We start from the raw sequence: 26319 nt of genomic DNA, 5'->3' as shown, positions 1-26319 counted from the left end.
CTTGCACATGTTGACTATGTTTGGCTCAACATACAGCTGTAAGCCAGCTTGTCAACTATGAATGTAATCCAAAATAAATCTGGTTCCAGACTCACCAATGAGCTCCAAACGTGTTTGAGAATGACCCTGACACCGTTCAGACCAGGATTCATAATACTGGAAGTTCAGTTCTCCCATTAAGCAGCAGGGTATAAGGGGAGTGATATAAGAGAAAAAAAATGTAAAAGTGTTCAACTGTTTAAATTTTTTGAGATTTAGGTATTGTTAAAGATGTATATAAGTTGATTCAGGTTGTTCAGTCATTATTTTTTTATTTTATTTTCAGATGTACAGTTATATCAAAGGTTACTTATTAATGAATGTTGTCAAAATGGTTTTGAACCATACTGAATTTGTTTGATTTGACGGTCAGTTAGTGAAAACATGCAGACACTAATAAAACTACCAGGTTACATCAACATATTTCAAACTAATTCAAGTTAGACATTAAGATTTTCTGGACCTTTGCTTTAATACATTTTCTCTGACAGGACCTCTTTGAATTTTAGTTGAATACCCTTGTGCTAAACAGCACATTTGCCCTCTTTTTGAATACAAAAACACCCCCAAAGACGGAACAGCACCAACTTACCTAACATCTGACATGGGGACACATCGGGCAAACTGACGAGACGAATACCATTCGCGCGACATCGTCCGACCGGGGAGGGAGGGTCCGAATATTCGGATCTCAAAATAAATATCCGGATACCACCGTCACGACCGAATATTCAGATATTTGGGTCCAGCCCTAATATATATATATATATATATATATATATATATATATATATATATATATATATAAATAAAAATGCTCAGTGGTAAGCAAGGGCTGCTAAAAAAAACAGCCATCTGCTCCTCCCACCATATCCTCATACCTCACACTGTCCTCTCTTGTTTCTCTCCATCAGTCCATGATCATCTGGACTGGATTAGGAACACACATCACACGCACACACATGCACACACACACACACAACTGCACACACACCCGCAAACACGCACACACATGCACACACATGCACACACAGACAGCAATGTGCTACAAACATAATTCAATAGAGGATTGGAGCCAGGGTTGACATAAGAATTTAAGATTGTACCATGAGTTCATTTCTGAAAGTGTAGACGTGGCGTCTCTAACATGAACTATGCTGGACTAAAGCAGCCTACCTCAGCTCTCTGTGCACTTATAAATCAAAACCCAACTTCAACTGTTAAACAGATAACAATGAGCTCTGCAATTGAACTGTATGCAATAGTATGCCAGAGGAAGGAAGCATGAACTAAGTCACTTCATTGATGAGTGGAATAGAGGAAGGAGTCATTGTTACCCATTGAAAGAGTAATTAGGAACACAACAGTGAAGACAACTTTTGCAATATTCAAAAAATTATGTATTAGCATTTTGGCATAGGAAGGCAGTATGCATAATATACAGTTCTGCTTCTACAGGTACATGAATTCCATCAGAGCTCCACAAATATAGTTTTACAATATTTCCTGTCACATTTTGTTGATATACATTTCCCTGACTTCACTAAAGATGGATAATTGTAACAACACACCAAATACATACCGAAAACTATATAACTCCTACTGGCTCTGCACCAGATTCAATAATCCCAAGAGGCACTACCATCAGGTCATGTCTAAGTGCATTTTTTAAGACAGTTGTGCAGCAAAAAAATTCATAAACACATCAAAATTATTATTCAATGTTAAACAATATGATACAATTCAAAATACATTTTTAACAATTATCTAGCTATATTGTTTCATAATACCTGAAAAACTATTTATTTCCCCAAGTAAATTAGTAGTTTAAGTTAGTGAACTGTAATTTATATGGACAGTGAGTAAAAACATACCATGAGTTTCTGCAGCAAGGTCATCTTCAATCCAGTTTTTAATTGTCTCTTCAAATCAATTCAGTTAAATTCAATTAAAAAAACTGTATTTCTCCCGAGGGCAGTTTAAAGCACATAGAGCAGTTGGATCAACTTAATCACTGTCATGCCCTTCATCTCTGCCTCTGCTTAGTTGGCAGCTCTCTCTCTTCCACCGTTCCCCTTTCCTTCATGTGGATGTGTGTTTTAGAAAAGCACCAGCAGCAGTCTGAATCAGTTCACTGCAACAGTTCCCCAAAACTCAAGGCTTAAAAAATATGGAGTACTTCAAATTATCACAAATCAAAAAAATGGTCTGTTCACTCAAATCAAGTCCACATCATCTTTAAATGGGTACTATCCTTTTCAAACTAAAGGACAGCTTTGCTTCATATGTCATGCCCTTCACTTCTCTCTCTACAAGTGATTATACACTAATGAAAATATAATTATGACCACCCTTATAAATATTAATACATATGTTTACGTCCTTCACACAGGTCCACTGAATGTTGTGTAACATTTGGAAACAAAAGTAATGCAGTTTGTTATAATCTCTGTTTCTTTCACAACCATTGAAAGCCTTTTAAATCTGTTTTCTTGGTATTTACAGTGGACATGACTGGACAGTTTTGAATCTTTTAAGCCCCATTCTCCTCTCCCTTCTCTTCTGTTCAGCTGTTTGGTACAGTCTGGTGTTAGATGAGAGGCGTTTTCCTCCCCGGGCAGTCCTAGATGAATTAGACCGTCAGCAGCCCAGAATTCTTTTTCTGCAGACTGGAGGTCAAAAATGCGAACACCTTGGCTTCTCAGTGCAGGTCAGAACCCTTCCAAGATAACAACACACACATAAACACAAATCGTTCTTGACCAACAATCACAAAGTTAAATGAAGTTCTGTGTGAATTTCTAAATACAACAACTTTACTCACATAAACAGGAGACAAAAGATTATGGGCGTCCCATTGTGGTTGTCCTGGAAACAGGGTTGCAGAGCCCAGACGAGGGTCCAGTACTGGACCCAGACTTTCCAACTACGCTGAGGGCCGAGGTGAGAGTTCATAAGAGTATTTACATCCAAGCAGTACCACTTGGGTAAGTCTATCCCTAAGATTATTTCTTTCTTGAAATTTAAATGTACATATTTTGACTGGGAAGGCCTGATTTTGCAAATATTTTAACACCAGTTAGCTTACCAACATACTCAACAAGATGATCAAAAGAGCCTGCCAGCAATGTATCTTAATTGATGATTCTATGGAGGTGTTTCTTGTTTTTGGTAGGAACAGGAGCTTCTGAAACACTAAAAACATGTGAAGTTAGGTATAAAAAATTTCTTTTTTTTAGCCATCCTTGTAACACGAATAAAGGGATGGTGGGTCTACCACTTGAATAACACTATAATGTCTAAGGGATGAATTGTCTTGAAATTTTGCACAGAACCCCGTATGAATATTTGGCGATTGCCTGTCTATTCTCCAAAACCATGATGAAGTTCACAAATGTAATTTTGGGTGACATGTCTCAACAACCACTAGATTAACTGTGATGAAATTAGAAAAAAGGCATTTATGCTTCCCTCAGGATGAATGCTAATAACTTTTGTGATCCTCTTTGCTCTCAGGCCATCATCAGGTCAGCATTTTATATGGGGGTTTTATTTTAACAAAACTACTGGTAAATGTGTATGGAGAGTTGTGTGTCTGTATCTCACAACTCTGTCTGTCATCCACTCATGGCAGAAGTGTGGCAAAAGTCACGTGTAAAAAGACATCCAATTGTGAGGCCCGCTTGACTTGTAACATGTGATTTGTCTGTATTTCCAGCACTTGTAGCCAAATACTTAGACTTTTCATCTAATATCTTTGTATATATTTACAGATTTTTGTATGCATTGACAAATCTTATTTTAATACAGATTTGCTGAATTTTTTAATACATTTGAAAACCTAATTGCAGACACAAATTTTTAAAAGACATTTGCAGATTCTGGTTTGCATTGACAAATTTCAGTATGCATTTACAAATTCTTTTACACGTTTACAAACCTCACTGCGAACACACAGATTGAGATACAGACACACAACTCTCCATACACATTTACAAATAGTTTTGCTGCAATAATAGCCCCATAGTTTTACTTTGTCCAACATCTTGACGAGTTCCATCAGCCCTGGCTGCACTTTCTGCTTTGTACTAATTATCAGTCATTAAAAATTATAATTTTAATAGCTGAATCTGAATCACAAGTTTTAACTAAATATAGGTAGTGATCGCAAAATCAAGACTTCCCAGTCAAGGTATGTACATTCAAAGCTCAACAAATAAACAAGCTTGGGGACAGACTCAACCAAATCTGAGACTGCTTGTAGTTCTTTGGTCCTTGCTTTTTCTCATTTGTATATAATTAATTTGGTTCTATGCGTATTTTTCTGTTATTACAGTTAAGGTCTAAGTAGTTTTGTCATCTTCATTAACACTTTGTGCTGTAGCTGAGACCAGAAACCTGTTACTCTGTTCTCTGTTTCCCTCATAGTTAGTTCAGTAGTTAGTTGATTTTGAGGTAAAATTTGTGTCTTGTATATGCTGCATCCTCCATTGTTCTGTGTACAAGAAAATTGTCAAAAAAAAGAAAAAGTGCAGTGATTTCACTGACAAAATGAGATTTGACCAGAGGGCTTCTTGACCACTGAGTCCATGTCTTTTAGGAAACAGGAGATGTTACTATGCTAAAAAAGATGGTAATGCTGAACTAAGATGGTAAACATGGTAAACATTATGCCACCTTAACATCAGCATGACTACATGGTCATGGCGAGTAAGAATTCTGATATTCTAATTTAGCTCACAGCATGGTTTTTCCTAAGTGCAACTTCATAGAGCATCGATCTGTGAGTTTGGACAATAGGCTGTATAAGAGAAATGGATGTACCTACAGTGAAGTCACCCATTGGTTTCTGGACTGAGAAAGGGAAGCTCGGAGTTTGCTCGCTCTGATTTTTTTTGAGCCAGAAGAGACTGATTGTAGGATAGAGGGTGGAAAGAAGCAAGAGGCGAGACTGACTTAGAACCAAGGACACTCTGCCCACCCACCTTTACCTACTGCTGTTTCTAACAGTGGCAAAGAACGTTAGTCTCCATAAATCAAGTTAAATTTTACAGGTAAATCTTAAAGTAATTTTAGGTAACTTGTTGTTTCTTGTCCATATATGGTTCTTTTGACATGTAAAAAGGAGTAACCTGTTATTGTAGCTGAAGCTACTGTGCTGTAGCTGAAGCTACATTAGACTGTGTGTGACCACATGTTTGAACACGTTTTCAATTTATTCTGTAAATCTCAGGTTACCTTTCCTGACTTGTGTGTTAGGTGTGTGTCAATTCTGATGTGAAATTGGGTTTGTCAGGGTCCTAAATTAGTGAACTGTTAGTTGCAACTAGGTTTCCTGGAGGTCACTGTTGATCAATCATAGGGGATCAGTAACATTATTAATCTTTCAACTGTTGCTGTCCCAACATCCCGTTTGTTCAAGAGCAGCAGATAGAAAGTAGCTCAACTATTAGCGTATTCTCCACCAGAGCACCCAGACAGTCCCTCACCTATGCTTCTGACCACGCTTGTGTAGCTTATCTTTTGAGTTTGCCTAAGGGGGTGGCTCACGATTAGGAATCGCTGGGAGGCACAGTTCGACCTCTGCAGCTCATAGGAGGACTTCACCCAAGAGATGAGGAAGGTGTTTGATCACCTTGTCGGAGGGAAGGTCACTGAGAGGCCTCAATGAGCCTGTAAGGATGACCTGGTCTCCAGGGATGAGGCCGCCACCCTGGACCAACTGATTGCTCTCTCTGTCCAGTTGGTTGGACAACAGGCTCCAGGAATGCCACCGGGACAGAGGGGCCAGGCACTCACCTTCATGCTCTACTAGTGGTCGCCCTACTCGCAGCACACCTCGCCAGTTGGGTTCGCCACTAAATATATATACTGTATATATACATATATGCACGCATTGTATATAAGAACAGACATCTAACTTTTTGTCATATGACCATTTTGTGAATAAACAGCAGCTGAAAACAGAAATTCTAATGTATATGACTCGTCTTGAAGCAGTCCTCTGCACTACTAGAAGGTCCTTACAGTGGCACAACAGTATCAGCAGAATACACAGGTTTGTTTTAAAGTACCACTGGAAAAAAAATGTATTTATAAAGGATGCAAAATGAGTGTGTGTATATATATATATATATATATATATATATATATATATATATATATATATATATATATATATATATATAATATATATATATATATATATATATATATATATACACACACATTTTGCATCCTTTATAATAACACACCCATCACAAGGGAAAGAGGATCAGACCTGAGTTCATGAGTGCCATGGCTGCCTTGTCTAAATGATCTGTCAATCATTCCAGGCCAAATTATCAAACAGCCATGACCTCAAACAATATTTGGGTGCCTTATATTTAATTATTTATGTAATTATTTTCAGATAGACCATCACATTTCTAATATTCTCCAGGACAATTAACAAAAAAAATCCTAATAACTTAATAATAATGTTTCTACTTGACCTCTCACAATGGTAATTTGAATTGGTGGGTTCTTGAGCCAGGGCTTTTTGGAGCCAGCCCCAGGCAGCACTTGTGGGATTACAGATCTTGACACTTTCAGGTTGGCTTCATTTTTTTGCTACATCCATCTTTCTAATACAGTCTGTAGCTTGTAATTGGGAGTATACTGTTAGCCATGTGTTTCTTTGAAACTGTTTAGCTGTTTGAACAAAGAGAAAGGTAAGAATCCTGGTTTCTTGCCCGTAGCTTAACTTCTGGAATGGATGCGAGCAGGAAGATACCTGTGTTCCTGACCTCATCCTCCACAGTCACACTGACCTTATGAATGTTCAGTGAGTAATTTGGCCATCTTCAACACATATATTTATCATTCTGAAGTATTGAGAACCTCAGACCATAATTTTTTTGTTTTCTCTCAAGGCAGTTCTGCAGCATGAGGGAACGGGCTACATGCTCACTCTGCATTCATGAGAAGTCACTTGACAGCCCAGTGTTTATAGTGGAGTCTGGACGAAGAAGGATGGTGGTGTTTGCTCAGCTGGAGAACCAGGGAGAGAATGCATACAGAGCTGCCATCCACATCTCCTTTTCCCCCAACCTGCTCTTTTCCAGCCTATTAATCAAGGTACCTAAACTTGCTATTGCTGTCAGTTACCAAGTCAAAGTCTATGTTGGCTTTATGTCTTGGCCTCCTTTCCCCACCCAGAACCAATCAGATATCCAGATTGAGTGCTACGCCGAGGAGAGACTGGCCAGTCAGAGGAACTGTAACATTACCGCTCCGTTCATGAAGTCATTGGCAAAGGTAGGTGTCATATTAATGGAGCATTTTCTGATTTGGAATATGTCATTGGGTTTTATCATCATAAGTTTTAATCAATTTTCAGATTGACAAAAATATCACAGAATTAAATAAATACAAATAAATAAAATTGGTTGCAGGACCATTAATGAAAACAAAGAGTAACAACTGTTGTGTAGATGTTTCTAAAACAAGGCTGTTTTATCACTGTTATGGTTATACCTATAAACATGATTAAGGTCACCGCTCGTCACTCTAAGGCCCCCAAGAGCCTGTTTGCTCTTTGCAAACATACAGGTAGGGCAGTACATGAAGCACACCTTCAGTCAGCTCACAGAGACTGTAGACAAAAGAAAAGGTACATTTTTTTCAGTTCTTTGAAACCATCTACTATCCTCCTGTCCAGGTAACTTTCTGTTTGGAATTTGAGTTCAGCCATTCCGTGTTTCTGGATCATGTACAAGTTGCCATGGTGACTACCAGGTGAGATGACTGGTTATTTATTATACGATGTTATGCATGTTCCATTGTTACAGGATGTTGAGGCAGGACTTTATCTGTGTGAATGTTGATAGATGTGATATTTTGCACAGAGGTAGGGAAATGACATTTAGAAGATCTGAAAGCAACTGAAAAAAATATATACTATTTGTTTTGGAAATAATTGCTGAAAGCCAATATATTAACATGGAAATTATCACGATGAATCTGAGAAATCAGATGCAGACACGGAGTGGACACAGACAGGATCCAGTAAAAAGAATTTATTAGAGACAATTTGAAGAATAAATAATACACACAGAGGTGGAAATCTAAAGGGAACTAAATCACAAACAAATAGATAAAGGTATGAACTTAGACTACTTCAAATAACCAAAGCTAGCTGCAAAGCTAGACAACAGGATCAGGTCAGCAGATATAACAGGCAGTAATGACTATACACAGGTTGATAAGAGGCTCAGATAAACAGCGTAACAAGCAGGGTACTGAGCAGGCTCCAGACTGCGACTGAAAGGGTCGCATATGCAACCTTTATTTGAACATGTGCCCACTGAAATTTCACATGGTAGCATTGAGCGAGTGAATGATGATCATCAGGCTGATCTGGTGGCCCTTCCTTCGGCAGGTAGCTACTGTGTAAGTCATTGTGGTTGGAAATAGCTTTATCATTTCCAGATTATCTTAGTCTCTCCATGCCTGACGTGCAAAACGCTCAGTTTCATTGTTAACATGTTTCAGTGATGAAAGGATCAGCAGATGACTATGTTGAAAACACAGTGAGGAAACATTAAGAGACTGGAGCAGAGGGAGAGGTCTGATACACCTGCTGATGAAAGTGTTGTGGTGCAGGCAGAGAGATCTCCACTGAGCCAGCTAAGAAGAAAACGTAGCCCCACATTCAGTCTTGATGGCTCAAATTTTAACAGCGATCACAGTTTTGGCTATAGAAACATGACTGACTCTGGTATTGACACTTCAAATGCAAATCATTCGTAGAAAAGTCCGCTCATAGAAAACTTTGCTTATAGAAAACAGCACATATTGCTAAAAATCACTCACTAAATCTGTGTAGAATGCTCTTTTCACTGTTTTCCAACAAATGCTTGGCCATACACTTGTCAGAACTGCTACACTGCAGCCGCCTGGCAGTGTCTACTGTAGCCAGCATGTGAGGCGTTTAGGGAACATCGGTAAAATGTGCTGTTCACCAATAAGCAGATGTTCAGCAAATGTTTAGCCTGTGCCAAGTTTATGACTGATATCGGAAGAGGACTGGTGACAAGATGAATATATTTTAAGATTAAAACCTTTTACAAAATCAACTCTTGCATCATTGAAAGTCAATGCACCATAACTAGGTTATACAAAAACAGCATTTAATTAGCATGCATGGTGGATTAATAGCTGTGGCAATGTTGAACCAAAATAAGGGGGTGGGAGTGGGGTGGGTTGACCAAATCATTTACTGGTGGACACAACTAAGAAATTTGGTAGAACCAGTGCTACCAGTGTAAATGTTAGTCTGGAGCCCTGCTAATGCAGCGGAATGATTACCCTGAGGCAACAGACTTGAAATACGCAGGATACCTGGAGCAGTGGAATGGCTACATTACTTAGCTGGCTACGGGGAATCAGAATCTGGTGAGGTGTGCAGAATCTGCAGTGGCTATATCAGTCCTGGAGCAGGGCCAGAGGTGAACACTAGCAGGCTAATAAGCAACCCAGGTTGGTGTGTGTCTAGCGTAGGAGTGCAGAGCGGTCAGCTGGAGAGCAGCACAGAGGACAGGGAGAAAAAAGGGCAGGAGATCAGTCTAGAGCAGTGGTTCTCAAATTTTTTCTGTTGGGCCCCCCTTCGGAGGACAAAAAACTTTCGTGCCCCCCCAATAACTTCGTGCATATATATATATATATATATATATATATATATATATATATATATATATATATATATATATATATATATATATATATATATATATATATATATATATACGTATACGTATACGTATACGTATACGTATATATGTATATGTATATATATATATATATATATATATATATATATATATATATATATATATATATACATATATATATATATATATATATATACATATATATATATATATATATATATATATATATATATATATATATATATATATATAAAGATCAGGGGTGTCAAACTCATTTTAGTCCAGGGGCCACATAAATCCAATCTCCAGTGGGCCCCACCAGTAAAATCACAGCATAATAACCTATAATTAGCCACAACTCCAACTTTCCCCTTTGTTTCAGTTCAAAAAAAGTACATTCTGAAAATGTTCACATTTAATGAACTATCTTTTTACAAAATATTATGAACCTGAAATTTCTTAAGGAAAACAAGTTCAGTTTCAACAGTAGCCTATTATGCCTCAGTTCACCATTTACACATACATTGTAACTGCCAGATAACAGTTTATCTACAAAAACACAAAACATTCAGTCACAGGTATCTGGAACTGAACAATCTAGTATTTTACTTCATGATCAGAACAACTTGTCAAGTTCTAGAAATTATTTTAAATTTACAGTTTTACAAATTTACAATTTACAGTTAATGTTGTTGTAATTTTTATCATTTGTAAAGTCGTCCCGCGGGCCAAAATGGACCATCTGGTGGGCCGGTTTTGGCCCGCAGGCCGTATGTTTGACATTGCTGGTAAAAACAATCGGAGGAGATGAGCCGAGTATGTGACGTGATCGAGTACGCTGGTGTTCCGACTGCACATTAACGATGCGTTCTCCCATTCTCAGGAGTCTGTACTTCGGAGTCTGAACGGCCAGTGCATATACCATAGATATATACAGAAGATCATTATTATTAATATTTTTTTATATGTATGGCATATACAGTCTATGGGGCCAGCACAATTTCAGTATTGTTGTACGCCGCGAAAAACAGGCCGACGTTAAAACAATAGTTCAGCTAATTAGTTCCGCGTTGAAGGACCTTTTCCTTCCAGTCGCCCGCGCCCCCCTTGACATGCCTCTGTGCCCCCCCAGGGGGGCGCGCCCCACTATTTGAGAAACACTGGTCTAGAGTAACTGGAGGCAGAGTATACAGGACACAGGAGTTATCTCAGGATTTAGGACATATTTTGTAATTGGGGACATTTAGTTAGGCTCTCCTTTCTTCAAAGAGCTTTCAGAGACTTCAATATCCATACTTACCTATCTCAACACTCTGCTGATTGGAGATAAAATCTTTAGCTGAAATTCAGAAGCAGGGCCACACCTCAATCACTTCCCTTCCCTGTTGTACGTCTATACATATCACTCTGCCCTTCCCACTTGTTTGTTCTTGCATCTCGTGCATAGAGCTACATACACCATCGTTTAGCCATGCTGCCTGAAAGTTTTAGAAAGCGTTTATTTACCATGAACCTCTTTTCCATCAGCCCTTGAGGGATTTCAAAGAAATCGGTGTCGCTCCAGAAATTACATCAACTGCATCTGTCCGTCCCAAAGACACAACTCCAATCAGACTTCATCTCTCTGTTCTCCAAATCCTTCAGTCACTCCATATTTGATTGCTTGTCCGCACCGAGCAGCTACAACTAAGGAGGCTTGAGTGTATCAGCTTCTCATCTGCTCTAACCCTGAAAGAAGATTAGATTTAAAGAAGATTGGAAAGGCAGCAGCATTCCACAAATTCAGATAAATTTCACTTATCTTGGAAGTACAGTTTATTTGCATAAAAAATTCTCTGTAGAACAAGCACTGCTTATTATTCATTGCTCAGAGAGAAAAACAAGAACCATCCCAGGCTTCTTTCAGCACTGTAGCCAGGTTGACAAGGAGTCACAGCTCTGTGGAGCCTTTTGGTCCTTTAGAACTCAGTAGTGAGGACTTCATGACCTTTGCAACAAAATTTTGACTGTTGGAAAAAAAATCACAGCTATGTTGTTAGGTACAGCGTCCCTGGAGGTGTCTGTGGGATTAGGGTTATATTTGGACTACTTACCTGCTATATATCTCTCTGAGTTAACATCAGTAGTTGCTTCATCTAAACCAGCAACATGCCGGTTGAGGAATCAGCTCCCAATTTAGGTTTGGGAGACAGACCCCTTCTCCAACTTTAAGATTAGGCCGGTAGTATGGCAGGAGACTCTTAGTCCTGTTGGGATAAGGTTAGCACCAGGTTGAGGTTTAGAGCTAAGTGTTAGGTGTAAGTTGGCAGATGAAATTGTGAAAGGAGGCTCATGAATTTGTCACAGCAGTTACGGTGTGTCCACAAAATGTAATGGTGCTAAACCCTAAAATGGAATGAGTCACTCAAAACTCATTACATTTTAGTGTTCCTGGCATTTCAATTCAATTCGATTTTATTTATAGAGCGCCAATTACAGTCAAATTGTCTCAAGACGCTTTACAGAACGCATATGCCTGACCCCCAGAGCAAGCCAAAAGGCGACAGTGGCAAGGAAAACACCCTTTTAACAGGGAAAAAAACCTCGAGCAGAACCCGGCTCTTTATGTGAGGGGACCCATCTGCCTGCTGGCCGGGTGGGTTGAGAGGGACAGAAGAGGTAGAGAGGTAGAGGTAGAGGTAGAGGTATAGAGGTAAAGGGGGGGACAAGGAACATAAAACACAATTTGATACATGCATGATAAGACTGATGATACATGCAAAGTACAACTAACATGGAAACTGATTATAGTTTACTGCTATGGTGTACAGCTCTGACATTAACTATACTACATATATAGCATGTGGTAAATGTATGTAGATGAGCAAATCAAGCATAGTAAGGGCAATGCAGAGTAGATTGGTGAAAGTGGGCAGCTGGAAGCAGTGGGCTGGAGGAAGTTCAGCAGCAGCATCCCACAGATGGAGATTAGGCCAGTTGGTGGGAGAACAACCACAGATCTGAAGCATCCAGCTCTGGGACCAGGGACACTCGGAGAAAGGACACAGGGAGAAACAGAGTGAGTGTAATGCAATAATGGTATATATAGTAAATACATAGGTAGTTAGAGAAGGGCTCAGTGCATCAAGAGAGATTCCCCAGCAGCCTAGGCCTATAGCAGCATAACTAGGGGCAAAATAAAGGGACGTCAAGAGGGGAAGTCAGTTGTGCAAATGAAAACACCAGCTCACCCCGTCAGGGTCCCCCAGTCAGCCCTAACTATAAGCTTTGTCGAAAAGGAAGGTTTTAAGCCTGGTCTTAAAAATAGAGAGGGTGTCCGCCTCCTGAACCCAAACTGGGAGCTGGTTCCACAGGAGAGGCGCCTGATAACTGAAGGCTCTGCCTCCCATTCTACTTTTAGAGATTCTAGGAACAAGTAAGCCTGCAGTCTGAGAGCGAAGAGTTCTGCTAGGATAATATGGTACTATCAGGTCTTTAAGATATGATGGAGATTGGTTGTTAAGAGCTTTATATGTCAGAAGAAGGATTTTGAATTCTATTCTAGATTTAACAGGAAGCCAATGAAGAGAAACCAGTATAGGAGAAATATGATCTCTCTTGCTAACTCCCGTCAGTACTCTGGCTGCAGCATTTTGGATCAGCTGTAGATATTTCAGAGAGCTATTGGGACAACCTGATAATAAGGAATTACAGTAGTCAAGCCTAGAAGTAACAAATGCATGGACTAGTTTTTCTGCATCACTCTGAGACAGGATGTTCCTGATTTTCACAATATTTCTCAGGTGGAAAAAGGAAGTCCTACAGATTTGTTTTATGTGTGAGTTAAAGGACATGTCCTGGTCAAAGATAACGCCGAGGTTCCTCACAGTAGTACTGGAGGCCAATGTAATGCCATCCAGAGTAACTATATGCTTTGAAAGCAATTCTCTAAGATGTTTGGGGCCAAATACAATGACTTCAGTCTTGTCTGAATTTAGTAGTAAGAAATTATAGGTCATCCAGGTCTTTATGTCCTTAAGACAATCTTGCATTCTAGCTAGCTGATTAGTTTCATTTGGCTTCATAGATAAATACAATTGAGTGTCGTCAGTGTAACAATGGAAATTAATACAGTGCTTCCTAATAATATTGTCTAAGGGAAGCATGTATAATGTGAATAGTTTGGCTCAAAATAATTTAAAAAAATGTATAATACATTGTAATTTTTTGTGTGCACATTTGTGTGTTAATTAGTGAGGGAGAAGAGGGATACCCAGATGATAACATCAATGATATCTTCCACCCCCTGAAATATCAAACTGACCTCCTCTTTACCAGGTGGGTAACACAGAATGTTACTGAACACTATGTAAATTAACAGGCGCTTATATGCATGCTTTAGATAGCAGAGGAGCACATGTGAAGATTATTACTTGGTCACAGCTAAGGTTTATTATATTTTAAGATTTTCAATTATAAATTTAAAAAACCACATTTCCTAAACCAATCAAAGTTTTAAAATACCATGTTTTGTTTTGTTTTTATTTAAAAAGTCAATTGCTGATTTAGTAGATAGTGTTTCTTTTTAATAAATGAGTTGCTGATCAGTTTGGGAGCAATGAAAGGTTTCTACTTTTCTGAAGTTCAGTGATGAACACCCTAATAGTATAGAAAGTATGGAAGTATGTTTCATTGCAGATGTAAATTCTTCTTGTTCTCCTGACAGAGACCCTAGCCTTCATCACTTTGAAATCAAAGGAGACTCACTGTCGTCATCCTGGGACCAACCACACAGCAGCTCTCCCACCTTCAACCTGACTTATTATGCAAGTTAAAGAAACAAATTAAATTTTCCACAAAATCCAGCAAATTTACGGAAAATGCGGTATGGTTGATAAATAAGTCATACACATAGTACGACTTATTGTCATACTATGTCTATGACTTATGCACATACTGCAGCGCAGTTATCAGCACGGCAAACTTCAACATACAGAAAGCAGTCTGAATATATCAGTGTAGAAGCAGTACTTGTAATTTTTGGAAAAACTAAAAAAAAATCAAAACAAACATAATTTGTTGAAGTGCTGTCATAATAGCTGTATTAGCGGGTTTGGTGTATCAATGCAGGAGCAAAGGGTGATGTCTGTTGAATATAGTGCCTGTAAAAGGTATTCAACCCCCTATGAAGTTTTTCTGTTTTAATTGCTTTTCCACAGTGAATAAAGGTCAATATAATTTGGCTTTTTTGTCAAGAATCTGTCAAAAGACTATCACGTCAAACAAATTTCTACAAAGAAGAGGCAGTTAATCCATTCACCCATCCATGAGTTTTCTTTCACTTACCCAGGATCGGGTGGTGGAGGGAGCAAAAGAAGCAGGTAATCCCAAACATCCCTCCCCCTAACAATGCTTTCCAGCTCTTCCTGGGGGATCCTGAACCATTCCCTGGCCAGAAAAGATATATAATCCCTCCAGCAGGTTCTGGGTCTACCCCATTCTACTCCCAGATGGACGTTCTTGGAAAACCTCCAAAGGAAGTCTACTCAGAGTCATCCGAATCAGATGTCCAAACCATCTCAATTGGCTCCTTTCGATGCAAAGGAGCAGGGACTCTACTCCAAGCTCCCTCCAGATGTCCGATCTTCTCATCCTTTCTCTGAGGCTGAGCCCAGCCACTCCACAGAGCAAGCTCATTTTGACCACTTGTACCCACGATCTCTTTCTTTCTGCCACTACCCCGAGCTCATGACCATAGATAAGGGTAGGAATCTAGATTGACTTGTAAATCAAGAGCTTCGCATTCCGGCTCAGCTCCTCCCCTCGTCACCACGGGTTAGCGTCATAACCACAAACAAGATTGGAGACAAGAGGCAGTCCTGACAAAGTCCAACACCCACCAGAAATGTGTTTGCCAAGAATGCAAACACAGCTCTCATTTTAGTTGTATAGCGACGGACTGGCTTGTATCAGTAAACCCAATACTCCCCACAGAGTCCCTTGGGGGACACCGTTGTAGACCTTTTCAAAATCCACATAACACATGTGGACTGGCTGGTCGAACTGCTATGACAATCGGCAGTATCGTGCACAGACATTTTGGAGGGCAGGGGCTCAGTGGAAAAAAAAGGGCACCTTGTGTAGAACCACTTGCTGCCTTAATATAACAGTGTGACTCAAACTGTTATATTAAGGCAGCCAATGTTATATGGATTATATTAAAAGAGATATTAATTAAATAACATTATTAATATTGTTATATTTAAAAGCGATTGACAATATCAAGACTGATTCCTGACATGAGGCTACAAGGCAGAAAGTTACTTTTTCTTTTTGTCATTTAGCAAATGTCACAGCAAGTGTTGCATCTACCTAATGTAGGCTAATAATAAACCTACACAAACTTAATATTCAGTTATAGTATACTGATCCTATGCTGTACCAGTTCACCAAATAACATTGGTTGTGTGGTCATTGTCGTCACATTGTGTCGATTAATTGATTATTATTATGGGTAGCATCAAGCTTGTTAAGCAGGCGGGCAGTTGGCTAATTTGGACACGGTTGTTTAGCACTGCATAAGACAGGCTACTTCACAGCAGAGACAAATAAATGCACCGTGTTGCAACTGAGGCCTATGAACAATACGCTCGATTCATTTACGTGTTACCTGGTTGGTGGCTACAGTCTATATGGGCTGTGCAGCTGCTGCCACGCATGTGTCCGCTCCTCGTATTCATGTTGCGAGACGGGGCGTGTGTGTTTAATGTTTAAATTTAAAAAAAAAAAAAAAAAACTTGACACACGGAGAGCACCTGCTTGATACTGAGAGCAAGTGGCAGGTGCTCTAGCACCACCTGGTGTCTATCTGTGCACGCCACTGACAATCGGTTCGATAATCAATCATAACCGCCCTTCCAGCACCCTAGAGTAAACTCTCCAAGGGAGGCTGAGAAGTGTGATACCGATAACTCTCCTGCCCCCCCTTTTTAAAAATGGGAGCCATCACCCCAGTCCACCACTCCACAGGCACCATACCGGATGCCCATGCGACACTGAAGAGGTGTGTCAGCCAAGACAGTTCAACAATGTCCAGAGCCTTTAGCATCTCAAGGCGGATCTCATCCACACCTGGCACTGGGAGCTTCTACCTCTGCAACCTCGACTACAGATATGGGCGAAGATTCCCATGAGTCTTGAGCCTCTGCCTCCTCAGCAAAGGATGTACTAGCTGGGTTAAAGAATTCCTCGAAGTGTTCTTTCCACTGCCTGACAACGTCCCCAGTCCGTGAGGGCCACCTCAGAAAAGGAGAGTCCAACCCCTCTCCAGGAGTTTTGTTCCAGAACCTTTGCTGTCCGTGTATGTGAGCCCAGCTATATTTAGTTGGTACTACTCTACCTCCCCCACCAGGTCAAGTTCCTTCCCCACTAGTGAGGTGACATTCCACATCCCCACAACCAGTCTACGCCACCAGGTGGTGGTCCGCCAAGATGCCAGCTTGCCTACTGCCCAGTGTACATAGGATCTGACTCCAATTTTTGGCCCTGCGGGTGGTGGGCCCACTGGGCGAAAAAGGCAATTAAATAAATATAGAAATGTAAAAGAAAGGAGATTAAAATAAGCATTTGTCCCCCTGAGATCAGTATTTAGTCGATTCATTGAGCCTGTGTGGATGGGTTTCAATCAGTCTGGCACATTTGGACACAGCAATTTTACCTTTCTTCTGGGCTTTGACTTGGCCCCTTAGTGTCTTAAATAATTTCTGTATATGTTAAGCTGTATGCTTTGAGTCATTTTCTTGCAGGAAAAAAAATCTCCCAAACTGTAGTTCTCTTGCAGACTTTTAGCTTGTCCTATAGCATTTCCCAACACCTTGCTACATTCATTTTACCCGCTGCATTTACAAGCCTTCCATGACTTGCTGCCAGGTAGTTTCCACATGTCATGATGCTGCCACCACCATGCTTAACGTTAAGAAAGATGTGTACAGATAGATGTTGAAGATGGACTGTTATTGGCAGATTTATGCATGTGCCATACTCCTTCCATTTCTTAATTACAGATTTTGCTGCACTCCGATGGATATTAGGTGGCTTGGAAATTTAATTACATAAGCTTCTAAACAACCTTTTCACTGAGTTGCTTTAAGTGTTCTTTTGTCTTCATGGTGTACTTATAATGAGGAATACTGATTCACTAGGGATTGCACCTTCCAGATACAGGTGTCTTTATATTGCAAAATTAGGGACACAATCCTGCTCTCATAATCTCAATTTCACTAATTGTGTGACTTCTAACACTGTTTGCCTGCACCTGTGTTATATTAGGTGAGTCACTTTATAGGGGGTGAATACTTGTGTAATAATTTGCACTACTTTGAAAAAATCTGTTTTGACTTTGATATGATGATGATGATAAAATGGTCTTTTATTTGTAAATTTTTGTCAAAAAAGCCAAAATATACTGACCACAATTCAATGTTGAAAAGGAATAAAAGGGAGAAGTGTCCAAGAGGGGTGAATGCTATTTACAGGCATTGTATATTATTCTGTTGAGGGTTACCTCAAAACCCACTGACCAGAATTATGGGGAATGTTAGAAACAATAATTATTTGAATTATAACAATATGACTGCACAGATGTGTTAGATAGCACTGGGTTGACTAATAATTAGTTATCAGCTTACTTTTTACTTCTTGTGCAGATTCAGAACCTGGGCATCTTCTCAGTTCAGGATGTTCTGTTCAAGGCGGATATCTGGGCTGTGACTAGAAATGGAAACCAGCTGGTGAACATTGAAGACTATAGCATCGAGCAGGTAACAGAGGAAACCTTCAAATTATAATAAACATAATTTAAAAAGTAGTAAATATGTCCTCATCCATGTTCGGGCACAAAAAAAAAAAAATAAATAAATACATTTTAAAAAAGCAATGCTAGATGTTTCAAGTGATTTGTTAAAAAAAAAAAAGATTAAAAGCCCTTAATGAATATGTGTAAATACAAAGGGCCTATTAGACTATTGTGGGTAAAATATAAAGTGCATACTTATAAGGAACAAAATACTGACTATAGAACATGGAGTTATTACTCATAATGTGCCTCCACATGAAAACAGTCAAAAATGTAGAAAGGTACTACCAGAGTTTGTTTTTTTCATTTAAAATATGTTACATTATGTAAGGAGCAACTCACAATACATCCCATGCCATATAAAGACAATTATTAGGCTACAACTTCATCTGTCTGTATTTTTGTACTGGTTTCACTTTAACACAGGGGTTTGGAATTATTGCTTATTCTTTCATATTTATTATATGTCAAGTCACTCTGAGGAAGCAAAGTGTGCATTTTCTGTATTTCATGTATTAGCCCTTATTCATCAGAGGTTTATTTATTCTTAACCACCCACTTCAGTACCTGGAATTTAAGTTTTTGTGCCATATCCTAAGGATTAATGAGAACATATTCCAAGAGTAGCAGCGGTTACAGAATTTCACATTTCTGTGATAACAATAGTTATTACTCCTTTCCAAAACTGGAAATTGGAAGAAAAATATAAATTAAAAAAAATAATAATAATGCCAAGAGTCTCCTCATAAACAAAAGAGAACTAATCCTATGGATTTCTAGTTTTATGCCTGTTGATAGTTTTAGCAATTAAGAAGTGCAAGGATGATGATGCAAGAGAGACTGGATAATTAGTTTAAGTATCAATTATTTAAATGCACAGAAATTCCGGTATTAGATATTACACACAACCTTGATACAGAAACAATATACTACAGCTAAACATTACTGTCCTCTTCTTCTCAGCAGGTACCTGGGTCCCATTGCATACTGCCTCATACCACAACCAATCTTGTTACATCTGAGGACCTGTCTCACCTGTCACAGCTGGTAAGACTGATGGAGTTTTTCTGAGGAAACCACAGGAATAAGCCTTTGTTAAAGAAAAGTGTTCTTTTGTCTTGCTCTCTTTTTTATCTTTGTGTGTGTGTGTGTGTGTGTGTGTATGTGTGTGTATAGAACCGCAGTAATAGTGTCAGCATGACAATCCAGTGCAGACTAAGCCTGTTGACCAACAGAGAAGTAAAGGTGACACTCAAAGGAAGACTTCAGCTTCCTGCTCTGCTTGCTGTGAGCCACTCCAATATGTGTTTTTATAATTATGTTTTTAAATGATCAAAAATTAAGGAAAATGTCAGAGAAATAAGACAGCGTGTCTTGGAAATTAACTAACTGATAACCACATGACTTTTCAGGTAAACTTTAGGTCTCTGGAGTTGCTGACTGCTGCCTCTATCTATCTGGAAGTGTCCAGTCCCATATTTCTCAAAGAAGAAAGACCTGTGAGACAGGTAAAGCTCAGTTTTCAACTATAACTAACTAACTGACCAGTAAATTAATAGATTACTGACTGAGCTAAGTGAATGCATTGCTGTGTATCTCATTGCTGTATAATATCTGTCAATACAGACACAAATGAACAACACCACGAACTGCAGCTTCCAAAAAAATGATACAGCTGAATCAACATTTCTTGCAAACAGTTTCCCTATCTCTTTACAAGTTTCTTTTTTCTCTTTGTGACAAGACTGCATTAAACTGAATTAGTTTTAGCCAATAGGTTGGTCAGGGTTGCCCCATAACTACAGCACAAGACCTAAATACAAACCTGCTGTAAACAAACAACTGATAACAACTAGACGTCTATTGAGAAATGTGAGTCATCTGTTAACTGACTAGATAAGTTAATACCTCAAATTTACAGTCAGTGCTAACATTGATTCACCAAAAACAATCTAACCATCCAAATTATTTAAATTGTATTTGACTAAATTACTTGGATATTAACAGTTTCTTTCTTCATCACTTATTTATAAACTTACTTTGTCATTTATCATGTATGTACTACCTATCCTCCCAACAGACACAGGAGAGTCGTGTACATAAACTGTACTTGATATAGAACTGTCCTGCCATCTGCTGTCAGAACCTATAATTACACTTAGTTGTGCTTCAAAATTGGATGGTCAGGATGGTCAAGAGTCAAAAATCAGGTCTGCAATGAATTAGAAGATGCTGTAACACAGGTATCAGTGTCCACAGTCAAGTGTTTGTTATTGCTGAGAGGCTGTCCTGCAAGAAGCAACCTATAAAGCTGCAATTTGCTGCTGATCACATGGACAAAGAAAAGGCCTTGTGGAACAACGTTCTGTGGTCAGATAAAGCAAAAATTTAGTGATTTGACCACAGTGATCAGAAATATGTTTGGAGGAGAGAAGGAGGCCTTTAACCCCAAGAACACCAAACCTTACAGTCAAGCATGGTGGTGGTAGTATTATGCTCTGACATTGTTATGGTGCCAGTTGTGCAAAATGTAATGGAATAATGAGGAATATGGATTACCTACACTTTCTTCAGAAATACCTAAAGCATCAGTTGGAAGATTAGATCTTGAATGCAATTGTGTGTTCCAGCAAGACCGTGACCCCAAACACACATAAAAAGGCATAAAGAAATAAATAAATCAGGCTACAATTTGGGCTTATACTGGCATAATGTGCATGGTCTTTACAAGTGTATGTAAACTTTCGTTCAGAACTGTATGAAATTACTTTTTTCCTCCTCCCGTAATAATTTATTCCTGCACATTGAAAATTTAGTGTTGTCAAAATATCAGAGTAGAATAAATAGTTTTTAGTCCATAGATGATGTGATGTTTATTGCGCTGTATCTGCAGATAATCCTGGATCTGAGGAAGGAAGAGAATCAGTCCATCCCCATCTGGATTATACTGGGAAGCTCACTGGGAGGCCTGCTGCTACTAGCCTTATTGGTCCTGGCTCTTTGGAAGGTATAAATACAACCTGTCCAGTCAGAAGATAGATTTTTCTGCCATCCCTACTGTTTCCAAATCAACATTTTTTTTTCACCCTCAAATTTGTGCCTGCTTTTTTGTCAGGTTGGCTTCTTCAACAGACGAAAACAACAGGAAGAAGAGGAGCAGTCTGTAGCCACAAAGGAGGGCAGTGCAAAAGCTATAGTGTGTGGATGATCCCAATGTTATATTTGGTAGGTCCTCATCAGTAATTGGAACCTCATTGGAAAGTAATAAAATTTTAAAAAGTCATCATTAATTAACCAGCCAGCTATGTTTCATAGGTTGAACTTAATTCTATCTGCAGCTTTAGGTTACATTTATTTTGAATTTAGTGCTCAGAATAAATGTTTTTGTTTGTCTATTCACATTTATTTTTACATGTGGCCAATATCAGATTCTAGTGTGAAGTGGTTAGTCCTCAACTGACATGCATGCGCATTAGAATAACAACATCATGTAACATGCATCATACACATATACAAGTAAACATGAAGGTTTAAGAAGTCAGCATTTACAGTTTTGTTTAGAAAGTAGTCTGCAGTGAAAGCTTGCAAATTTGTGAGCAGAAAGTAAGAACAAGGAAGAGGACAAAGAGACACAAATTATTGATTATGGCTTGTTGAGCCAGGAGTACAACGATCATGATGGAATTGCTTCACTGTAACAGATTTCATCCAAAAATTCAGTACTTTGAAGGCTGCTTTTAACAACATCTGTCAGTGCCTCTCCGCAAAACTCTTGCAGCAAGATACTCAGTTCAGCTCATGAATTCAGCTTATAACTGTTTAGACTGTGTTGGCATTGCAGAATCTCTGACCTGAAACTGGATTAGTACCACATATGGAAGGAACCCAAACCAGAACTGAAATGATTGGATTCCTTGTGATTTATGATGTTCATACTGGGCAGCAATAGTTAAGATAGCAGTCTGGGTTGTTCACTAATTGTAAGGCTGGGAGTTCAGTCTCCTCCATGTGAACCCCAAGTAGTTCCAACTGGTAGGTGAACACCTTGCCCATAGTTACTGTAAAATCTTTGTTATATACAAGGAAATCAGTTAGCTTGATTCAGCTCCAGTCACTGCTTCAGAAGATTAATTACATGTTCATCATAACGAGCAACAAACCCCAGAGTAATTTAATTTGTCAAAAAAGTCAAGTTTAAGCAAGTCAGTTTTAATCAAATAATGGCCTGTGGCCCAAATCCAATGTAAGAAGAAATTTTCCATTTTATTATTTGCACCACAACTTTGTGTAGGGAACACTCTAATAGACATGGCATGCCGATTAAAAATCCCTTACTTGGTTAATCAGATAATTGTTTCTGTCATTTTTAAGAGATGAAATGATCATTAATAATTTAATTGAGAAAATAATCTGCAGATTATTTTAAGTAATCATTAGTAGTTCAAAAATAATAATAATAGCAAGCTGCTGTGACTTTGTTAACGCTCTATAGCTAATAGGAAAAATAGCAGCTGCCCTCAGATACAAACATATAAGACTATGTCTCCACCTCACATGTCAAAGTAATACAAGCCCAACAGTGTTAGCCAATAGCAACTTAACTAATAGATGGTTCAGGATGACTGGAGTCTAGCATAACCAAATAGAAAATGTTCTGATTCTCATTCACTTTTTAAGTGAAATAATATCCTAACATTCTGCCTCATTTACCTATTTTTCAGAAAATGCCTCGGAATTTCTTCAAATTTGGCACAAATGTTCACTGGGACTCAAGGAGGAACTGAATAGACAGTGGTCAAAGTCACAGTGACCTCATGTTCAGCCCATTGTTGTAAATGCAATATCTCAAACACCTGGTGGAAATTTCATTTATCCTGGCATAGGCATCCACCTCAACTCATGGACTATAGTTTGGTAATTGAAAGTCAAAGGTCAAGGTCACTGTGACCTTACAAAACACATTTTTGGCCATAACTGAAAAATGTATAGGCTAGTTATTACAAAATTTAACACAAATGTCTAATAGGATTACTGACAGAGTGATGATATTATGTATCCATGGTCAACTTCACTGTGACATCATAATTTTCTGCGAAAACACTTTTCTGGCCATTATTTGTTACTCAGGAATAGAAATGGAGATTGTGACTATATTTTCATTAGGTCAGATTTTGAATTGATGACATGAATCTTAGGTACCCACCTCTAAATTGTGTTGACTGCTGGGTTGAAGTTGTGTGTGATCATCCATGTTTTAAAATTTGTAGCTTCTTTTCAGTAACATCCATATTTTTCATTGCCCCAACATTGTGGTATACCAGAATCAGCTTTATTGACCATGCATGTGAACTCAAACAAAAAACTTGACTGTGCTTTTTCACCGAACCTAAATACTTACCTGCATACCTACAGTTGTCACTATATACTGTACACTGTATTATATGAGTCTGATTCGACAAGGCTGTAAAGTTCAACCTGAGTGGTTTGCGGAGGGATACACTTGCAAGGCAGTAATTGTAGTTTGCATATTAATGTCACCAACTCCAAAGACTAGGTCTGACCTTGTCAGTTTCTGTTGAGTTTTACGTTTAGATAGCGAGAGATGGTGACTGCATAAAAATGAGGAAAATCTCATCACAATTCTTTATTTATCTAGGTTAATCAGTGTGATTAGCAAATTAAATTTCAAACTGTCTGTGGAAATCATTCCATGTACAAAGTTGGCATTGTGTCCAGATGGTTGTGCTACAGTAAAGCTTTTGGAGTGTCCAAAATGAAAAGTGCCATCTACTTGCAAAGCATGAGTGAATTAAATCTGACCACAGTCAGTCCAGTATTATTTACTGTATGGAAGCGGAACTAGTGGAAATCTAACACAAAGTGAATTACACAACTAATCAGCAAGACTACCAGCAAACATCATCAATTATCAAACACAGACAGGAGGCACAGTACTCAATTTAAATTACACCCATCATGAATAAAAACAATGCCACGGTTTAATAGGGTGACATTAGCAGGAAGCACAATAAACATGAATAGCCATGTGGCAGTAAAATGCACACTGTGTCAGTATGTATGGAAGTATGCTGGACAACGTACTTGTCAGCCATTCAATTCAAACCATCCATCCATCCATTATCTATACACCGCTTAATCCTCACTAGGGTCGCGGGGGGGGGGGGGCTGGAGCCTATCCCAGCTGACTCAGGTGAAGGCAGGGGACACCCTAGACAGGTCGCCAGTCTGTCGCAGGGCTACATACAAAGACAAACAATCACTCTCACATTCACACCTATGGGCAATTTAGAATAATCAATCAACCTCAGCATATTTTTGGACTGTGGGAGGAAGCCGGAGTACCCGGAGAAAACCCACGCATGCACAGGGAGAACATGCAAACTCCATGCAGAAAGATCCTGGGAAAGCCGGGACGCGAACCAGGGACCTTCTTGCTGCAAGGCGAAAGTGCTAACCACTACACCACTGTGCAGCCCCAATTCAATTCAGTTCAATTCAAATCATTTGAGTTTATCCATCCATAATCTATACACATACATCCATACCTCTACAAAGTACCTCTGTAGGGTCGTAGGAGGGCTGGAATCTAACCCAGCGAAAAACTCTAAAAGCTTCCTCCCAGTAGAGCTAGAAACCAAGGCACTGCCATCTAGATAACTATCAGTGTGTTTCTGAGGTGCTTTGGGCCAAATACAATAACTTCAGTTTTGTCTATATTTAAATGACAAAAATTACAAATCATCCAGGCCTTTATGATCTTAAGAACTGTTGTTCCGAATTTCAGGTTCACTTTAGAGCAGCAGGATTTAGTGATTTGTAGGCTGCAGACAAACTATGTCTTACTTTATTTTTGTTGTTTCTCTGACTGAATGTTGGTGTCAGTGGTAGAACAAATACTTTAACCGTTTTCTTAACTGTCTTCACTATTAAAAATCTGATGGTAAAAATACTATCAAAGTCTTAAATTAATTTTATGATCAAAAGTAAAGAGTCAAACAGGTTTTATCAGTACAATGTAGTGACATTTACTTAAAATCTGTTCGAGTTGGAGATTTAAATTCTTATGCAGGGTGTCCCTAAAGTCTGAACACGTAGGAAATTTCATTAAATATACATTTTTTTGCCTCCACAGATTAAAAATGGCTTTGTGGAAAAATTGAATTCATCTGCTATCTTTCGATATTTCCATTCTTTACAACTACTGAGAAGTACCAGTTCAACTCTTTCTTCTTTCAACAAGCCATATTAAATCTGTGGAGGCAAAAAAATTACAGTTAATGAGATTTCCTATGTGTCCAGACTTCAGAGACACACTGCATAATGCTGGATAGTTTAGTAAAACACACTACACAATGTTTTATTTTGTGGGAAAACTTGTGACACTATCCATAGTATTCTGATGACTCCCATCAACACAACATCAGTGTCTATATGAATTTTATTTTAAATACAGTACATATGAGAAAATGAAACAATCTTTATTCTGGTCTTAATTTGTTTAGTTTTTCTCAAACAAAAAAAATCAAAAAGTACTGATAAGAATACTGTGAAAGTACCAGCAGTATCAGTCAAAAAAAACTGAAAAACTGTTAAAAATGTACAAATTAGCAGTTCGCAATGCTGTTATTGTCAATTGCCCTTACTGGCCCAGTACTCACTGCAAGGAAAAATGTCTGTACTGTGTCAGGTTCACAGCAAATTTGCTTGGTTGTA

General features: G+C 38.7%; 1 protein-coding gene and 1 long non-coding RNA gene across 3 annotated transcripts in view; one reads left to right on the top strand and one right to left on the bottom strand.

The window, feature by feature from the left end:
* Window positions 1–24647, top strand: part of itga11b (integrin, alpha 11b) — an 80044-nt gene extending 55397 nt beyond the window's left edge. The window contains exons 17-31 of one of the 2 annotated variants that reach the window (XM_035953135.2): window positions 2610–2749; window positions 2872–2982; window positions 6780–6865; window positions 6954–7158; window positions 7240–7338; window positions 7742–7818; window positions 13986–14069; window positions 14458–14557; window positions 18437–18550; window positions 19552–19632; window positions 19762–19872; window positions 19998–20093; window positions 21479–21592; window positions 21701–21810; window positions 23307–24647. In XM_035953135.2, the coding sequence (XP_035809028.2) occupies window positions 2610–2749; window positions 2872–2982; window positions 6780–6865; window positions 6954–7158; window positions 7240–7338; window positions 7742–7818; window positions 13986–14069; window positions 14458–14557; window positions 18437–18550; window positions 19552–19632; window positions 19762–19872; window positions 19998–20093; window positions 21479–21592; window positions 21701–21793 (1511 nt within the window). In that variant the 3' untranslated portion in view covers window positions 21794–21810; window positions 23307–24647. Of the gene's footprint in view, window positions 1–2609; window positions 2750–2871; window positions 2983–6779; window positions 6866–6953; window positions 7159–7239; window positions 7339–7741; window positions 7819–13985; window positions 14070–14457; window positions 14558–18436; window positions 18551–19548; window positions 19633–19761; window positions 19873–19997; window positions 20094–21478; window positions 21593–21700; window positions 21811–23306 lie in introns of both variants that reach the window. The other variant, XM_035953134.2, reaches the window with a different exon arrangement.
* LOC129348558 (uncharacterized) lies at window positions 8085–19096 on the bottom strand. Its single transcript, XR_008601149.1, has 2 exons — window positions 11259–19096; window positions 8085–9599 (listed from the first exon to the last, which is right to left on the bottom strand). It is a non-coding gene; the product is annotated as an uncharacterized LOC129348558 (long non-coding RNA).
* Window positions 24648–26319: the final 1672 nt, after the last annotated feature.

The sequence above is a fragment of the Amphiprion ocellaris genome, chromosome 3 (assembly GCF_022539595.1).
Source record: "Amphiprion ocellaris isolate individual 3 ecotype Okinawa chromosome 3, ASM2253959v1, whole genome shotgun sequence".
Taxonomy (NCBI): Eukaryota; Metazoa; Chordata; class Actinopteri; family Pomacentridae; genus Amphiprion; species Amphiprion ocellaris.
This window is presented reverse-complemented; position numbering and strand designations above follow the sequence as displayed.